This window comes from Vigna unguiculata, chromosome 1, assembly GCF_037176805.1.
Source record: "Vigna unguiculata cultivar grain cowpea cultivar isolate G323 ecotype 2 chromosome 1, ASM3717680v1, whole genome shotgun sequence".
Classification (NCBI taxonomy): Eukaryota; Viridiplantae; Streptophyta; class Magnoliopsida; order Fabales; family Fabaceae; genus Vigna; species Vigna unguiculata.
Window position 1 is genome coordinate 1134555 of NC_140792.1, and position 19714 is coordinate 1154268.

The 19714-nt window shown below is 29.6% G+C and overlaps 2 protein-coding genes across 5 annotated transcripts; both read left to right on the forward strand.

Annotated features, from left to right (window-relative positions):
• Positions 1-524: 524 nt before the first annotated feature.
• LOC114181082 (eugenol synthase 1-like) lies at positions 525-4694 on the forward strand. 2 transcript variants are annotated; one of them, XM_028067423.2, is made up of 5 exons: positions 526-748; positions 1406-1537; positions 2289-2517; positions 2628-2831; positions 3730-4694. In XM_028067423.2, exons 1-5 carry the CDS (start codon positions 560-562, stop codon positions 3927-3929), a joined length of 954 nt encoding a protein of 317 aa, XP_027923224.2. In that variant the 5' UTR covers positions 526-559; the 3' UTR covers positions 3930-4694. The 2 variants fall into 2 exon arrangements, with proteins under 2 accessions (XP_027923230.2, XP_027923224.2); XM_028067429.2 differs by lacking the exon at positions 1406-1537 and having other exon boundaries at positions 525-748.
• Positions 4695-11522: 6828 nt separating this feature from the next.
• Positions 11523-19560, forward strand: RIN2 (RPM1 interacting protein 2). Of its 3 annotated transcripts, none has more exons than XM_028059500.2 (13): positions 11523-11677; positions 12232-12678; positions 13228-13305; positions 13682-13768; positions 13880-14001; positions 15564-15660; positions 15755-15857; positions 16109-16266; positions 16367-16504; positions 16595-16662; positions 16748-16978; positions 17662-18040; positions 19105-19560. In XM_028059500.2, the coding sequence occupies exons 2-13, from the start codon at positions 12439-12441 to the stop codon at positions 19159-19161; spliced, it is 1758 nt and encodes a 585-aa protein (XP_027915301.2). In that variant the 5' UTR covers positions 11523-11677; positions 12232-12438; the 3' UTR covers positions 19162-19560. The 3 variants fall into 3 exon arrangements, with proteins under 3 accessions (XP_027915301.2, XP_027915294.2, XP_027915308.2); XM_028059493.2 differs by having other exon boundaries at positions 11535-11672; XM_028059507.2 differs by having other exon boundaries at positions 11606-11622.
• Positions 19561-19714: the final 154 nt, after the last annotated feature.

Sequence of the window (19714 nt, forward strand, 5' to 3'; positions counted from 1 at the left end):
AATCTCACAAAAAGAATCAAGATTTATTTTAAAAAAATAATCTTAACTAGTTAATAAATATTTTCATCTATCCAAAATAATAAAAAGTTAAAATCTAATCATATATGTTAAAAGTTCTACATGAGACAATTTTATAATATATATAAATGAGGTACAAACTTCATCTTACAAACCAGTTTTGTAGGGTTAAATTGGACTTTAAACCTACTTTTAATAATATACTTTAAAAAAAAAACTATTTATTCACCACTTGTGGATCTTCCAAATCCAATCCAATGGCTGCCACAAGGTCCAGAACATTCGCATTCAAAGTTTTAAGCCCCTTGTTTTATGCGTATATTATAATTTTGATAACTTTCTATGAATGAATTGAAATTCTAAATTGTCCAATCATAGGTTGTACGGGTTAAATAATATTTTTGTTGAAAGTTGGAAGCTTTACACCAAAAAAAAAAAGAAAAAATGCATGTGTTTTGGCAGGTTTTGAAGTTGGAAAGAAGCTATAAAAGAGGGTGTGTGGTGGTGGATTAATTCACATTATTTGCAACATTTGTTAAGAATGGAGGAAATGAAGAGTAAGATTGTTATATTTGGAGGAAGTGGTTACATTGGGAAGTACTTGGTGAAGGCAAGTGTTTGTTTAGGGCATTCAACTTTTGTGTATACTCGTCCTCTTAATGGAAGAACTTCTTCTTCAAAGATAGAACTTTGCAAAGAGTTCAACCACATGGGAGTTACCCTTGTCCAAGTTAGTCTATTTTCTTCTTCTTCTTTTTTTTTTTTCTTACATGGGATTTTTAGATAAAATATTTATCAAAAAGTAGGTTTACGGTCTAATTCAATCTTATAAAAATAATTTATATATATGTATATATATATATATATTAATTTGACTTTATTTGTAGCTAATATAAGATTTTCAACGAGTTTCTTTACAAAAGTTAAAATAGTTGGATATCTCATATAGTGGTGCAAATATCATCTCACGATCTGGTTTTATAGGGTTGAATTATACATAAAGTTTATTTTTTAAGATGATATCATCTTTGAATACGAATCTTGTATTGCAAGCTGATTTTATAGTTGAATTAAACTTAAAATTAATTATATAAATTAATTTGTCTAACTTTTTTTTCTATTTTTTCTTCCTAAATAGTGGATATGTTTGTTTTCTTGTGTATGGGATATAATTTCAGTTTGAAAAATAAATTAAATTTCTTGACATGTTTTGCTATTCTTGAAAATAAAATTATTGTATTCAACTTTTAGGTGAAAGTTTAGTTTTACAAATCAAGTTACTTTAACTAAAAGTTATTCAAACTTAGAAGAGGTGAAAACTTTTATCTCCACATGTGAAGATTTTATACTTTCTTTTTTTTCCTAATGAGTATGGTTGCATGAGTAGGGAGAACTTGAACATGAGCAGATTTTGAAAGTGATTAAAAAAGTAGACATTGTGATATGTGCACTACCATACCCTCAAGTGATGGAACAACTCAAAATCATTGAAGCTATCAAAGTTGCCGGTAATATAAAGGTATTGAGAATCTAAAGTTTTATGGAGTAGAAATGAGAAACTAATCGATAAACTCATTATTTTAAGATTTTGGATGTGAGGGGTGCAAATTTTTGGGTTAAATATGTTTTTGATCTCTTAACTTTTAGTAAAAATTGGAATTAGTTTCTCTTCGAAATTTTAGACCAATTTAGTTTCTCATCTTTAATAAATGAGTGAATTTAGTCATTTCAACCAAATTTTGTTAAGTTTATTTGACGTTTTAAACGTGTTTCTAAGTAAACATTGAAGCGAAAATGAATTAAACGATGTAAACAACTCAAATACTATTATGAAATACATTTAAAACGTCAAATAAACTTACAAAAATTTGGTTAAAAGGACCAAATACATGCATTTCCAAAGTTGAGGGACTAGATTAGTCTAAAGTTTCAAGGTGGAACTATTTTCGATTTCCACCAAAAGTTAAGGACCAAAAATATATTTAACCCTAAATTCTTTATTGAGAATCAGATTTCATTACTATTGTGTCTTTCCGATGAATTCTTCTCATCCAAATTTCATATTGAATAGAGATAAGAAAATTGAACAATTGAAAAATTAATAAGTTCATTATCTTAAGGTTAAAAATTAAAACTGATGTTATAATTTGAATTAAAATTAAACTCATGTTATGTCTAATTATATTTTTGTTAAGCTAACATTATCACATAATTGTATTAGCTAATGATTGATGATTTTTTTTTTGTTTATATATTAATTGGTGTTGCAGAGATTTCTTCCATCGGATTTTGGGGTGGAAGAAGATAGAGTAAACCCTCTGCCTCCATTTCAAGCTTTCCTTGATAAGAAAAGAAAAATTAGAAGGGAAATTGAAGCATCTAAGATCCCTTATACCTATATCTCTGCAAATTGCTTTGGTGCATACTTTGTTAATTATTTGCTTCGTCCTTATGACAAAAACAACCATACTATTGTTTATGGCAATGGCCATGCCAAAGGTACACATTTTATTTATTTATTTATTTACTTATCTTATTTGACAATTTTCATTTCAATTTTTTTTCTACTCATAATGATGATGAAGAAAATTACATGTAAAAATTTTCAGCTGTGCTAAACTATGAAGAAGATATCGCCATGTACTCCATTAAAGCAGCAAATGATCCAAGAACATGCAATCGTGTTGTTATTTATCGACCCTCTAAGAACATTGTTTCACAAAATGATTTGATATCATTGTGGGAGCAAAAAACTGGAAGGACTTTTCTCAGAGATTTTGTCACAGAGGAAGAGATTATCAATCTATCACAGAGTAAGACATTTTATTAACCACATTATTTTAACTTATTTTTCTTAATATGAACTTCGTTAGGTTTGATTTCATATATTTGTTTGGGTTAAATATGTTTTTGGTTTTAATGAATTTTGGAATTAGTCTTTCTTTAAAATTTTATACAAATTTAATCATTTATTTTTAAAAATGTGTGAATTTAGTTCTTCTTACCCAATTTTATTAAGTTTATTTGACATTTTAAACGCATTTTATGACAATATTAGAGTTATCATGAAATGCGCTTGAAATGTTAGATAAACTTAACAAAATTTGGTTAAAAGGGCTAAATTCGTGCATTTTTTAAGATGAATGACTAAATTGATCAAAAGTTTTGAAGAATGACTAATTCCAAATTTCACTGAAACTTGAGGGACTAAAAACATATTTAACCTTATTTCTTTCAATATAAACTTGAATTTACTTTTCAAAATGATATTAGAGTCATTTAGTATCTACCATAGTTAATAATCAAGTATGTTGAATTTAACGTTTCATTTCCTATCGAGTTCTCTTCTATTATCATGTTTGATGTATTCGGTTAAGTTCAGATTTTTTACTTGAATTTTTTTTATTGTCTTTTTTGTTGAGCATTAAAGATACATTATATCGATATTTTAAAAACCTTTTTAATATATTTTCAGATTTCAAAATCAATGATCATCAATATATTTTAAAGACACAACAAATGAACATAACACAGAATAGGAAAATTCAGCAGATAATCAAAATTCGTTTTCGATCTTTCACATAAAAAAGTGTTTGAAAATTAAATTTTTATAATTAGATTTTTTTCACTATAATTAGATTTCATTTACATTTTAATTAGTTTCTTTTTTTTTCTTCATTCATGCTTTAAACTTGTTGAATGTTGTTGCAGCTTTACCTCCTCCACAGAATATTCCAGTTTCCATTCTCCATAGTGTGTTTGTTAAAGGTGACCTCATGAACTTTGAGTTAGGGAAAGATGATCTTGAAGCTTCAGAGTTATATCCTGATTATAAGTATACCTCCATTGATGAACTTCTTGATATTTTTCTTCTTCATCCTTTGCCTCCTGCATCTGCAGCTTTTGAATGAACATATATTTTATCCTACACTTTTAGGAGAGCGGATTCAGTGATTTTTTGGAGAAAAAAATTACGTAATTTGGTTAATTTTCATATTTTGGATGACTCACTTCGATTTTCAAAAAAGAAATAATAAAAGGGTTAAATATGTTTTTGTCCCTCAAGTTTTAGTGAAATTTGGAATTAATTAATTTTTAAAACTTTTGACCAATTTAGTCTTTCATCTTTAAAAATACATGAATTTAGTTCTTTTAACCAAATTTTATTAAGTTTATTTGACATTTAAAGTGTATTTCATGATAGTATTTGAATTGTTTACACTGTTTGACACATTTTCACTTCAATATTAAATCAAGTATTGTCATAAAACGTGTTTAAAAGTCAAATAAACTTAATAAAATTTGGTAAGAATGACTAAATTCATATATTTCTAAAATTAAATGACTAAATTGGTATAAAGTTTCGAAGAGAGACTAATTCCAAAATTTACTTAAACTTGAGGGATCAAAAACATATTTAACCCAATAAAAAATAGATGAAAATAAACTAAAGTTACTTGACTTTTTCCTTCTTCAAAGAGTCACTTAATCCACTCTCCACTTCAGTGTGTTGGAATTTAGAATCAATCTCTTTATGTATTCAAAGATAAGATTGTGTTCAAACTCTCTCGTACCTTTGCATACCGTGAAAAAAAAAATTGTACTTGGTTACAATAGAATTGTGATCCTCCATGTACCAATCAATAATAGTTTGTGAGCAAAGATGTTTAGCATGATTTTAGTCTAATATATTCTTGCTTAGTGTATACATATATAAGATTGTTAGAAGTTCCATATAACTAGAGATAAGACAATTTCATAATATATAACAATGGTACAGATCTTATTTTACAAATTGGTTTTGTGAGATTGAGTTAGGATTAAATTCCACTTCTAACTTAGTATCAAAGCCATTGTTTAAGAAAAACTTATCCTAGCGAGAGTTTTTGTAGATTTTATTCTACCCGTGATCGAGCTGTTGATGGAGTACTCATTAATTTCTAATCACATACACTTGTCACTTGTGAATATTTTTTTATAAAAATATTATGGTATCTTTAAGCCTTGAAACATATTTTAATAATGTTGGTAAATCTTCTAAACTCAACTCACTAAGATTTTCATTTTTTTTTTCTAAAGAAAGAAAGTCCCTTTATTTAGTAAGTTATGTTAATTTATCTGAAATGATGCAGAAGATATTGTTCTGATAAGGTATCTATGGTTCTGATATATTTAAGAATCAAAAGTAATTAAAACGTGTGTCATTTCCAGATACCCTTTTATGCATCTTGGACCACTTGTTTTTTTATTTCTTCTTCATTATTGTTGAGTGATTGATAGGTAGGTAATGGCATGTTCCCAAAAACTTGTTCTGAAAAACATGTTCAAAATTAAATTTCCTGTGTTATCATAATTCTCTGTTCCAAAAATCTTATATCGAAAAGGTTGTTCTAAAAATATCATTTTCATAATATTTATATCAATATATAAAAGATACCTTTTTATGTCTACATCTTATTATTTCAGTTTTACTTTTAATTATTTTAAAAATTAATTAATTTATAAATAATTATTTTTAACTGTTATTTTAAAACTTTCTTTTGTTTTATGTCATTATTTTAATTTTTTTATATATATTTTATTTTTTTAATTTTACATTTAATAGTTATTTTAAAAATTAAGTATATATTTATTATTTATTTTAAATTAAACTTTTTAAAAATTAAAAAATACGAACACATATGACAATGACGATGCTAATTGATAATAATGTTACAAAGTGACATACAAATGTTTATATTGTAAACTAGTATTTTTTTTTTATTGTAAATATCGGAATAAGTTTATAATTGTCCATTTTAATTTATAGTTTATTTGAACATTTTAGAAATTAATTAATACAGAAAAAAGTTGGTATAAAACAGAGAAAGTATTTAATCTCACTTGTAAAATACATTTAAAACAATAAAATAAAGATTATAGGATAGACTTAAACTCATTATTCTGATATTGAAATATGGATTAAACTTTAAGTTTAACTAATTCTCATACAAGCATTTTGATTTGTATCACTTATATAATGTACCTCAACTTTATAATTATCAAAAGTGGGACTTCCAATTTGTAAAATAAGTAATGAAAAAAATAATAATATAGTAAAGGTTAAATAAATTAGTTGAATAGATTCTAAACTCTTTTTAATTACTATTTAAGGAACTGTAACTTACACTATTTCCAAATTTGTAGAGTCATGATCATAATGGCAGTTTCTTCTTGCATTCCATATATGATTAATTTTAAAGTAAAAAGTGTAAAAAGTATTTTTAGATGCAACAATTTGAAATTTCTTTAATTATATAATTTGAAAGTTATTTTTTATTTTTGAATTACATAATTCGGGCGTCACTTTTTTTTTTAAATAGCTTTTAACTTTTATAATCTGAAAGTAAAACATGACTTTCAAATTATACAATTAAAAAGAAAAATTAAGAAAAATAATTTCCGGACCGCATAAAAGTCATTTGAACTTCTCAATTACACAATTCGAAAATCATTTAGCTTTGAAATTGGACAATCTAGTAATTGTCATTGGCTTCCTGCACAATTCAAAAAGGATAAAATTGGAATTGTCTAATTTAGAGGTGCAGGGAATAAATACATGGAGGTGCATCAAGAAATGGCCCAACGTCTCGCAAAAACTATACTTTGGTTTGACTTCTGAAGTGTTAGATTCACATCTCAGTTTTTCATCATTTTTATTTGGGTAAATAGTGTGTATACCAGCGGTGTAAAAGATTTTGTCACTTCACTTTTATTTACTCGAAATTTGTTATATATAAGGTTTAGGAGGAATTACTTTGTTTTTATTTATTCTTTAAAAAGTGTCAAATTGGTTTTTTTAGTTTTTTTTTTCTCAATTTAGTCTTAATTTTGTTAAGAGATATTCAATTTGATTCTTGCCGTTAGTTTTTCACAAATGTAAAAAAATAGAAAAAAATAAATAAAGAAAAAAAAAGTTTTTGTGATTAAGTACAATCCTTGTTTAATATTTTTAATCTTCTATCCGTGTTTTTCTTTTATACCTTGATTTTTATTCTTACCCCACTTTTGACTTCTCTATCACTTCTATTTCATACGAAAGAAAGGAAACAATGATATGATTATGATAATTATGAGAGCAATATCTCTTCAAATAGTTAGAATTAGGGATGACAACAGGGTGAGGCGGGGATGGGTTTCACTATCTCATACCTATTTTGTAAAAAAAATTCATCCCCATCCCCACCCACATATCCAAACCCAACGGGTATCAAAATTTTATCTCATTCACATCCTCACCGGGTAATGGGTATAATCTCGTACCCATACCCGTACCCATTTTCTTACTACTTCAATATAAATTTTAATTAATTTTTATAAAATAATAAAAAATTACAGTAAAGGAAACATAATATTATCAAATATTTAATATTAGGAGAATGGTTGTTTCTTCGATATCAAATACTTTGAAATCAATTAGAATTGTTTACATTTTAGATTGGAATACCAAATAAAATTTCATAACAACTAAAACATTTATTAAATTTGCAAACTACAAACATTAATGAAACCTAGTTGATAAAATTTAAAAATATTTTTAAAAAAATTTAAAGAAAACAAATATTCAAATTAAAATATATTTTAAATGTTTGTTGACTTCAATTTTTTAAATTCTAATGAATCTCTTTTTTGATACACTAATAAAAATGATAATACATCATTTAATCAAAATGACGCAAATAACAAATAATAAACATAAAAAAAATTAACATGGATATTGTTTCTTTTGAACTCCAATATATGTTGGATGGTGATAAAAAAATATTCATGACAATTTGATAAAAGTTATTTATACAATTATAGTGAAAAATTACGGTATGTACAATGAGTTAGAAAACAAAAAATAATTAGATAAAATATACTGAAATAGTATTCTACATGATGAAAATAAACAATAAATAAAAATATTAAAAAATTAACAAATGTATGTCTTAGAAACAATTTGAGAAACAATTGAAAAAAATTACACAAAGGAAAATAAATGTATGATTAAGGGTATGATAAGATGAAAAATACCTTAGACATCTAAGAACACTTTTCAAATATCAACATATATATACTCAATGTTTGAGAAATAATTGTTTTAGTGAAGCAAAAGAATTCTTCAAATGAAACAAAAATTAATAAAAATAAGTAAATATTTTTTTTTATATTACCTAGTAAATGAAAGATTTATGCTATTAAACACTTAAATTGAGTGAGAGTATTAAACATACTCATGTGAAAGGAAAATATACAATAAATAAAAATATTAAAAAATAATAAAAATATTCAAATATGAGACATAAAAAAATTTTAATTGACATACATAATTTTAACATAATTACATAAATGTTATGATAAGATGAAAAATATATTGAAGATGCGAATGAGTTTCATGACAAACCAAATAATTAGAATAAATAAAATATTATATATATATATATATATATATAGGATTACTTAATTAATTGTGAATATTTTAATAATTTAAATGATGATGGAGATAGCGGGGACGAGTATTATGGCATCCCCATAACCATCCCCATAACCATCCCTATATCCAATTGAAAAAGTCGGGGGTTCCCCATACCCATACCCATTCCCAGTCAATGCGGAGATTCTCCGTCAAAACGGGGACGTGTTCGGGCAATACCCATGGGTGATTGATGATGCGTTCTGATTTATTAATGGTTAGAATCAATATTACTGATATTAATATTGTACTCTGATTTGTTTTGTGATTTGATATCCGTAATGTGCTTCTATCATAACCCATTCCTTCCTTATATTGTGTATTGTGCATTACAATTAAGGCTATAATTACATTGGTATTGGTATTGCAATGTGTATATAAATAAATACACATTTTGTCATAAAAAGAGGGGATCACTCCCGGACCCAAAAATTTGATTTTTTGCACACCTTGTCTTATCTTTTTGTTTTTCCGTAGTTTTCTAAAATAAACTATGGTGGTAACTCCAAACTCTTTTTTCAAACCTTGCTTTTTAAATTCGTCGTCCCGTCACGATTTTGGTTGCGACAAGCATGTAAGATAAAAATATTACACAAGATTAGGGTAGGAGCTAAAGACATAGAAATTAGTATGTTACGACTCTTGTTATGCGTGAGGCAAAATTCCAAAATATTTTTGTTATTAAGAGCATGTTAAGGTTTTCTTTAACTAGCATCGGGTCTTAAGGTTGTTATAAAACAAGTGTTTATTGCAAAAGATATGAACGTTGCCTCCAACTTTATTTCTCCGTTGCTGCAGTGTTGATTTTTGGTGCAACGATGGCTTCCGTTTGGATTTCATTTCCAATGCAAAATTTTTTAACGTTACCTTTCTCCATCCCTCATTCACACCTATAAATAGGTGGCTTTGGTGCTCTCCTAAACACACAACACCTCTCATTCTTTTCTCTTTTTTCTCAAGCTCTCTTCTCCCTTCTATTATTTTCTTCTATAATCCTGGGTTGATTACTCTTTCAAGAGCACTTTCTTGCTAGTTTTTAGATCTTCGAAAAATCCAAAAAGTTCCTATTGTATCTTGGGGAGCTTGCGCAACACACCGCAGATAAGTCCTTAAGAATAATGATTATACATGTCTCAGAAAGTGTTTTTTTGTTCGTATTTTGTCAACTTTTACAACAAAGGTTAATTTCAATAAAAACAAAATGATAGGTACAAGTTCAAATAAATTTGTTATAGATAGGTTTTCAACCATACTCAATCGTAGCACTATCAACATGCCATTTACTTATCTAAGAATATAAACATGGGGAATTCAAGGAAGTACACATTTTGGGAACCAATTCTAAGTAATATTAGGAAAAGATTACCTATGGAAAGAGAGGAACTTAACCTTTGAAGAAAAAGTATGTCTCATAAAGTCAATTATTGTTCTCCCATTGTATTATTTTTCATTCTTTAAAACATCAGTCAAAGTGGGTAAATTACAATCAAATTTTCTATGGAAATAAGAAAAATGAAGGTACGAAGGATAAAATGGAAGAAAATATGCAAGCCAAAAGAAAGTGGTAGTTTATATGTTCAACTATGTTCTTATAGCCAACTAGAAATAAAGAATCCAAATTGAAAGTCATGACTTATGGATAGATATTTTATATTCAAATATGGGTTAAACACAATGTTAAAGGTTATGATAGTGTTGAAAAATGACTCATGATAATGGAGGGATCTAAAAATTATATTTATTCACTACTTGTTTTTTTTTACACTACTTTTAATGTGATTATGACCTTAGTGGTTTACACACAGGTTAAATCCATGTTTTTCACTTATATTTGTGTAAGTAATACGTTTATAAAAATATAAGTCTAAAAAAATATTTATACATAAAAAATTAAATGTATTAGTTAGTTTAAGTAGATAAGTTAGAGCATAGTTAAAAAGAATAACCGCAGAGTTACATATTTTAATAAATAAATTTTATTTATTGTTAAAAAGTAGTTAAAAAAAATCCTCTGTTAATTAAACATAAAATTATGAAATAAAAAAAATGACAATAAGAGGTTATAAAAAAATTTAATGATAGGATTCGTACATATTTTTTTTAAAAGATAACTAGCGTAAACACAAGCGCTATCGCGCCTGTGTATACCCATTTTTTAAATATGTGTGATATTATATTAGTGGGTGATAATATTATAATGTTATTAAGTTAATATATAAATTTAAATTATATTTATTAAAAATAATGTGAAATATATAAGAACAGAAAAAAGAATAACCATTGATAAATAAAGAAGAAGAGAAAAATCAAAGACATCCGATTTTATAAAAACTTGTAAAAGTAACGGACAATTTTTAAAAATTTAATAAATTATTATATTTAAAGGGTAAAATTGGTATTTTAAAATCTGGACACAAAAAGGGAAATCCCCTCTATATATTGTTATAGATTACTAAAACGTATATTATGTGTTTATTTCCCTCTTAATATTATTTATCTTAAGATTTAATTTATGTAAGTTATTGGAAAGTATCATGACTATGAAAATCAAATGAGTAATCAATTAAACCAAATATTATTGTACAAGTCATTTATAGCAAATGAGTTTTTTTAAATTATATTTGATTAACTAATATTTTTTTAATAAGTCAATTTTATTATTTGACTTTCAAAATTTCATCTTTCTTTTAAATTTTAAAACACGATTTTTGTAAGTTTTAAAATTTAAAACAAACTCGGAACCAATCATTAAATAAATATAACCTAATTTCTTATTTTTGGGTTTGTGAAAACTTTTCGGACAAATTTCACCATTTCATAACTCTTTTTGTTCTAATATTAGTTGAGTTATACAATTTTATTCAAGTGAATTTAATAATATAACTTTTAGAAAGAAATGTTCAACTACTTGAATCAATATTTTATTGTAACAATTTTGCCTTTAATTTTAACGAGTAATTATTTTAAAAATTTCCCCAAATTATTGACACGATATCATATATATAGTTTTTTTCTTTTTTTTTTTCTTTTTCTTTTTCTATCTCTTTCTCTTTCTACCTAAATTCTCTCTGTTTCTCTCTCCTGTCTTTGTCTTGATTCCGATGCGAATGGTAATTGCAGAAACCCCAACGCTCCTTTCCTCTCCATCCTCCTAGATCGAGTCAGGTTCTTTGCGTGTTTCTTTTTCATTCCTTCTTTTTTCCAGTTTTGATTTTGCATTTATCCGTGTTCAGATACAATTAAATTGTTTTCTTTATCAACTTCCCCATCAATTACCCGTTGAATTTTATGATTGATTTGGGTTTGTTGCAAATTCTCCATCATCTGCGAACCATGATTCTAGGGTTTTCAAGGATTTTAAGCTTGATTAGTGGATTTGCGGTTGATCGGTGGGAGGATTTTGTGTTGGAGAGAAATGGGATTCTATTAATTTTGGTTCTATTTTGTTGGTGTTGAATTTGAAATGGGAGGAAGTCGCTTATGAAGTTTGGGTATTGATAACTCCCATGGAAAAATTTGAAATTCGCACTCGCCTTGACTCTGCAATTCATTTAGTGCTTGCAATTGCAAATTTGAATATTATCTTTTTCTTTTTGGCTGTGTAAATTTCCTAGCCGGGAAATGGGTTGTGGATTGCCTTCACTGGGTTCAGGGTTTTCTATTATGCATTCTTTTTTGTTTTCTTTAGCTGATGACTTTGTTAATTCTTTCTCTTTTAGGGTATCCTATTTTATCCGGAGACCTGACATGGTAAAAGCTGTAGCAGAATGATGGTGTCCTTTTAAGCCGATTTATTGACTTTGCCCTCTGGTTCCATTTGATTTTGAACCATTTTTATGATGGGCAAAGGATTCCCTATAATAATTACAGTCAGATGAAAATTCAGATAATTTTTGTGGGCAAAAAGGCTGAAGTTATTATTAGAAATGGCTTTGAGGGTTATAGCAGTTTCGGCGGTTTCTACATTTTTAAGCTTTGTGGGTCTTCAGTTTTGCACAGACTTGTCTTTGGATAAACTTAGATCAGATGGACTAATAGGCTGGAATTTGATTCACTTGGACGATGCCAGCCAAGAGATTGAGTTGCCCTCGGGCTTGTACACCACCATAGGCCTACTGCTGAATTGCATGATCAATTTATTTGTCCTTCTCAATCTTTGTATCAAGGTGAGTTTGTTGTATTGAGTATTGGTTAATAAGAAGTCATGCATTATGCCAATGTATGATTTTGGTTTGTGGTGGCCTGTATGTTCAGCCTGGGCCGAGGCTGTTTACAATAATATCATTCATTATATCTGCGTGCTTAACTTTATATCAAGACTCTCACATGGCCTCCTTACAAACTAAGATAGAGGGAGAGATAAGTAGCTCTGAAGTAAAATGGCCAGGTGCATTGGTGTAATTTTCTTGTGGCGTTTTTCCTATTTTGTACTAGTGAGTTGATGCAAGAATAATCTAATATAGTTTCTGGAAAAAATTAGCATGTTATCAATAATCTGTTCACTGCCAGAGATTTGGGACCCATTTTCTTCATTAGAGAAGGGTAGCAGTATACACATTGTTCTGTTTTTCTACTTTTTCTTTCTTTTTTACTTTCTAAGCAATCTTGCGGGATAAGTTGCTCATGGTTTTTGTCCATGATAGTATGAATCCTGTTAATATTGTATATCAGTTAACATGCTTATTACTGTTAATGAGCCCTCTTATCACTTGCAGGCTGTGTTTTTCTCAGAGTTATATGCTTCTGAAACTCGTAAACTGATTGAGCGTCTAGTTAATTATGTCATTTACAAGGTTAGTGCTTTTTTGTTTCACTGGTTTATCAAAACATGTCATTGTGACTTTATTCTGATTATTCTTGACAATGTATATTACCAAATTATATGTTTTTTAAATACTTTAATAGAGTATATTGTGTCTGATATAGATGGGAGCTACTGCATTGATTGAGCCTCACTTTTCTCATGTCTCCCTTTCATCTGTTTTCTTGAATACAGAACTTTTTGTTGATGCCTGGTCTGGTGTTGGAAATTGCTCCTAAGATGTGTCTATAAGCAAGATTTAATTACCTAATTCACATTATTAATTTCCAGTGTTTCTTATATATCTAAATTGTGGAGTCTCTGGATGAACAAATAATAATGTGACAAGTCTAACCATGGATGGACAGGGAACATTTCTACCACTGATTGTGCCACCAACAATTTATCAAGCAGGTCTTTGGTCAACTTGGCTGACTGTGCTTTGCTCTCTGAAGGTAGATATTACGCTAAAAAGAACAAATAGAGATAATTCTTTTTAGATTTGATATATAAAAACAAAGAAAGTGTTTAGTAACTTGTTCTGATATGCTCAACATATTGCATAGATGTTTCAAGCTTTAGCTAGAGATCGTTTGGAACGGCTGAATGCATCTCCGTCTGCTACACCCTGGACGTATCTTCGTGTATATTCGGCATTATTATTTGTTTTCATGGCTGATGTTCTCTGGTACTAAATTCTATAGCAATATTCTTGTTCATATTATTGCCATTGCAATTACCATTACTATGATACTTGATATTCTTCTATTCCTTATTTGGGGATGGCTTTTGTCCTGGACACGATGCTTCCAATGGGATTCATATCCTGCTCTGTACGTAAAATCTGCCAATATGGAGCTCAGTTTGATAATTAAGCCACCCACTTATCAATAGTGGCCAACAGTGCAGCTATTGTTCCATCATGGAGCATGGCGACTGCTGGCCACTACAAGGAAACTCGTAGCATCACATTTTTCTTTTGCACACTTAGCAGCCAGAACTGGAGCCGAATTGTGGAGGATAGTGTTGTGCCGCAATTCCCTGTTTCATTTTCTGTACAAACCCTGGTAGTCGATACACATTTTGGCCAAGCTCACAAAATTTAATCCTGACCCATCCCTTTTCTGGCTAACATTCCTTGTTCTGCACAATAGCTCCCTTTCCATCTTCTTGCCTTCTCTTTTCTGTTTCCTCTTTTACCATTGTCTTCTTATCTTTTATGTAACTATCTGCCTTTTAATTATTTTTATGTCTTGGTATCCTTTTTGTTCTATGATCTATTATCTATCTATCTATCTATCTATCTATCTATCTATCTATCTATCTATCTATCCTGTAATATAAGTTCAAACACAGCCAGCTTTTATTTTATATTTCTATTTTCTTATCTTGTTTGTTATTCAACATAAAACATTTAGGCAACCTATTGTTTGAAAAAGATATGCTATATTATCTCTTGGTTTTTGGGAACCGACTTTATTTTCCCCTTACAATTCTAGACTCTCTCTTTTGCAATTTAAAGAACATAAGAGTGATAACGAGCTGGAGTCTTTCTTAGTTCCTGTTACCTAACTATGGCATATGTGTGAAATGCTTGTATTTATCTGTGTCATGTAGCGTATTCTTCACATTAAATAGTGCTAAAGATCTGCATTTTTTTCTGTTGCATCCCTGTTTTTCCTTTTTCTTAGAAATTCTATTATATTCCTTTCTTTATTTCAATTAACTTCATTCCTTACTTAAAAAAGACTTTTGATCATTAATTATGAACCTAACTTTAATTTTGGGTGTATTATAATTATATATCTTGTATCCACTTTTCTGTATAGCGGCTATCCCAGTCATGGTTAAGAGTTGGCTACTCTGAGCTGCTATCTATCTGGGATTAATAACCAAATCCTAGTGGTTAAATAGACTTTTCTTTGTTTAACCACATTTGATGAACTAGCTTCGGTTGATACTCTACCCATTTGGCATTTCTGAAACTGTTTTTTCTTTTAAAGTTGTCTTTGTTCATAATTTTAAACATTGCTTGTAAATGTGTCATGACAATCACCAACTGTAGTTGCTAAAGTGTTTTCTGGGGAGCTAAGGGTGTAGAAGTTATGCTTTTCCTTTTTGAATTTATAGTATGAGCAGTTTACATTGGATCTGATGATATTTAATTTCATGACAGGTGAAACAATTTTTGTTATTATTGTAATTTGATAGCTTTGGCATGCTTCTGACACAACTTTTTTATGCTCGTAGGATAAGGCTTTGTCTCACAATATATAGAACACATGGGTCTTCTATGTATCTGCTATTATTCTTTGAGCCTTTCAGTATTGCTTTTGAGACCCTACAGGTATTTAGACTTCTGAGATACATTTTTACCACCTGTTTAGGTTCCAGTGGGGAAGTGATGCCTGGTTTAATCTTTTCTGTGATGTAAATTGTAGGCTATTTTGGTACATGGCTTTCAGTTACTTGACATATGGCTGCATCATTCAGCTTGCAATAGGGATTTCAGATCACCTAAACTGCTTGACACATTAACTGCAGGTAGTTTGGATAAAAGTCTGTTTTTTAAGCATTAATAAGTCAATGATATGTCTGGGTATGAAGAACAAATTTTTCCGCTGGATGTTCTCTTTACTTTGTTGGTTCCTGTTCTGGTTTTGTCATCGGTTAGAGTTCCCAATTCTAATAATTTATTTTTTACTTTTTTTTTATCTTTTTGAAATATAAGTCTGTTGCTTGAAATAACAGTCACTAATTTTCTTTGGTTTGTCTGCATTAATATGTAACTGCAGGTTCATTGTTGGAATGGAAGGGAATTCTTATTCGTAACTTGGGGTTTTTCCTAGACATGGCTACATTTTTTATGGCACTTGGCCATTACTTGTATATATGGAGGCTTCATGGCATGGCTTTCCATCTTGTAGATGCAGTGCTATTTCTAAATATACGTGTAGTTACTTCCTTCTTAGTTCTTTGTGAATTTTACTGTCCACAGAAATTTAACTGACATCTGTTTATTAAGTAATTGTAATTATTGGTGTTTTGAGCAGGCATTACTTAGTGCAATAATAAATCGCATAAAAGGATTTATCAAACTAAGGATTGCTCTAGGAACACTTCATGCAGCTCTTCCTGATGCAACAACCGAGGAGCTAAGAGCGTATGATGATGAATGTGCTATTTGTAGAGTATGCCAGTTTGCTGAACTCTGTCTTTCTGATTCGTCTTGGTATTGTTAGATGTATTCTTGAGTAATATTATGGATCTGTCTATGACAGGAACCAATGGCTAAGGCTAAAAAGCTACACTGCAATCATCTCTTCCATCTTGCATGTTTGAGATCTTGGTATGGTTGTTTTAATGGACATCTCTATCTTTTTCTCTTCGGGTTAGTTTTTGTGAGACACTATTGGTTGCTTTACTGATTTCAGGTTGGATCAAGGCCTGACTGAGATGTATACTTGTCCAACTTGTCGAAAGCCACTTTTTGAAGGAGTGCCTGAAAATGAAGCAAGCTCTGACACAGGGACTATGTCTAGTGATGAACAGCTTGCACGCCAAATTAGTGCTGGACTGGACCGGCCAAACAATGCTAGACATACCATGCCTACCGGATTGTTTCCAAATCAGACACTAAACACTCCTGAAGGTGTTACTTGGAGGTTCAATCTTCATACTCAATGCTACATGACCTTCTGTCTCTCTTTTGAATTTGGCTTTTTCTTATCTGTTAAATTTTTTATTTTGTAAAGTTATTAATCACAACTGAGGTGATATAAAATCTACCAAGCACAACTGCCTAAACAAATAAGAAAAGGAAAGAAATCAACTCAGCTATAGGCCTACTTGTCTTTAAAAGATATTTGTAGAAGTAGGGGAGGGGAACAAGTTTTTTGTTCAGACTTTACCTTTGGAAAACGATATGGAAGAGAAATATATTGTCAGTTGGGTTTCAAATCAAATTCCGTAGAAAGCCAAGCATCAGATTGTTAAAAATCTTGTATTAGCTCTCCCAAGGATGCTTTTTTCTTTTAATGTATAGTAGCTTCAATTTTTTGTATTAAGAAACCAAATCCATCTATTGTTGGAGAAACCAAATATGATCAAGAATTAAACTAAAGGATACCGACTCTACATTAAATTATCTCAATAACTGATGTAAGGAAATATTACCTAACTTTCTCATATTTGATTTATTACAAGAAAAGAATGGTTGATTAGCCTTTTTTTTCTCTACTTTTTATTGACATACTTTTTTATCTGCTGCAGTCAAAATATATAGATTTGTTATCTTGCATGGATTGATGCATTTTTTTTTTTACTCATTTTACTTTATCTTATCTAGGGCTGCAGGGCTGGACTCAGGTTGGTTGCATTCTTGGCCAAATCAAGGTGTTGATGGGGCCGGTCCGTCTACTGCTATCAGAACAGTTGGATTGGGAAGAGTTCAAATGATGATGAGGCATCTTGCATCTGTTGGAGAAACCTATGCTCAGACTGCCTTTGAAGATTCTTCTTGGAACCTTTGGCCCATTAATCCCTCTCAGGCTTCTGCAAGTGCTTCAACCATTCCTCCCCCTAATGGAAGATCACTAGGACGAACTGGTAGTTTACATTTAAGGACTGCTTCACAGCCTCCAAATGATAATGTCGCTAATATACTTGCCATGGCTGAGACTGTTCGGGAGGTTCTACCTCATATTCCAGATGACATGATATTCCAGGTGTGTTTGGGATTATTTGCAGCATGATATTTATAATTATTTCAGTTTGTTCAGACTACTTTTGTCTGAGCATCTAATAATAAGCATGCGTGATGGTTGATGACCGACAAAAGCAGTTTATAATGTCTACTTTAATATGCTGTTATAGTAACAACTCAGATAGATGCCCCGTCTGTTTAGAAGTGAACTTAAAGTGTTTTCTGTTATTCTTGATTCTGCACTTCGTGTTTATTCAATATCACCACACAGTATATGACATTTGGAAATGATAAATTTCACAAAGCAGTATTATCAGTAATACCCATGAAATTTACTCAATATTATAGCAGGCAACTAAAGAAATTGTCTAGGTAGTGTACCCTTAAACTTTCATCGTGAATGAAATAATGGCACTGGATGGACAGATGTGATTGCTTTTACGAGCAAACATGTTATCATCAGAGTTCATTCTCAACTTGTCAAGAGTAAAGTAAAAAATATGATGTTGAAAATTTTCATCATCTTGGATTGTCACTACTATTTGCTCTTTCAGCCTCCGATAGTTGTAGATAGACATTTAATAAAGTGTTTGTTAGTGTAAGTGTTATACTGTCAATCAAGCCAAAATATTTTATTATGATTTTTAAGGTAGTTTTTCTTACGAAGGGTTTAGGTTTAATTTAATCCTACAAAACTATCTTATAAGGTCAAAATTGTCCTCACTTTTATATTGTATTTTGATATCGTCTCTGGTTGACGAGACTTGAGTTTTTACAATAGTTATTATTAAAGTCAACAAATTTACATATAAAGAATGCAAAATATTACACCAAGTGCATAGTTATTTAATCAAAGTTTCAAGGGTTTATTTTTCAAATATCATAGTTAATGGGGGTGTACTTGGACGCCAATATAAATTGTTTCTACAATATCACTGCATGTATTATCTATTTTTCTCTTTAAGGTTTGATTTTTCGAATATGACACTTAAGGGGCTTTACTTGTTATTTTGGGTCCTTATTTGATTGTGTAGATTGATGGCTTGATGTAACGTGTATTAAAATATAAAGCATTTGATATTGCAGGACTTGCAAAGAACAAATTCTGTTATGGTTACTGTGAATAATCTTCTCCAAATGTGACTTACTAAGGTATTATTTTACACCTCAAGGAATATTATGAAGAATGAAGGATGTAGAGGCACTACATTTTATGTCCCTTGAAAAGGCATAGGCTTCATTTTATGTATATAGAGTCAGCACATTGAATCTGTTGTACTGAAGAAAGATAGCAGAAAATATATAGGCATTTTCTTTCTCTTTCTCTCTCTTCTACTACTTTAATCAGTAGTAAAATAAATGTGGGGTATGTTCCCTAAGCTGGGCAAGTTCCTATCTGTCATTGTTCCGTTTGAATTGTAATTTTTGAATATGCTGCTACCTCCAAAATTATCTTGTAATTTTCCTTCCACTCCCCACTCCATTTTGTGGGGTTGGCAGAGAGAGACAGGGATAATATACATATCAATTATCTTAAACTCACCCAATATTTGTCAGACATCATAACTAATTCCAATCTCTTCTGAACTATGTTTAAGGACTGCTACCACCACATTTTCGAATATTACAAATTAAATACTGGATAATATTTATTCAATATTACAAATTACGGCACATTCATTATATAATATTCTCT

Bases quoted from the DNA above. Each gene is read 5' to 3' on its own strand.
- LOC114181082 (XM_028067423.2), top strand. From the start codon at position 560: ATGGAGGAAATGAAGAGTAAGATTGTTATATTTGGAGGAAGTGGTTAC. The intron at 749-1,405 runs GTTAGTCTATTT...TTGCATGAGTAG, and splicing joins TGGGAGTTACCCTTGTCCAA to GGAGAACTTGAACATGAGCA. The intron at 1,538-2,288 runs GTATTGAGAATC...TTGGTGTTGCAG, and splicing joins AAGTTGCCGGTAATATAAAG to AGATTTCTTCCATCGGATTT.
- RIN2 (XM_028059500.2), top strand. From the start codon at position 12,439: ATGGCTTTGAGGGTTATAGCAGTTTCGGCGGTTTCTACATTTTTAAGC. The intron at 16,505-16,594 runs GTATGCCAGTTT...TGTCTATGACAG, and splicing joins ATGAATGTGCTATTTGTAGA to GAACCAATGGCTAAGGCTAA. The intron at 16,663-16,747 runs GTATGGTTGTTT...TACTGATTTCAG, and splicing joins CTTGCATGTTTGAGATCTTG to GTTGGATCAAGGCCTGACTG.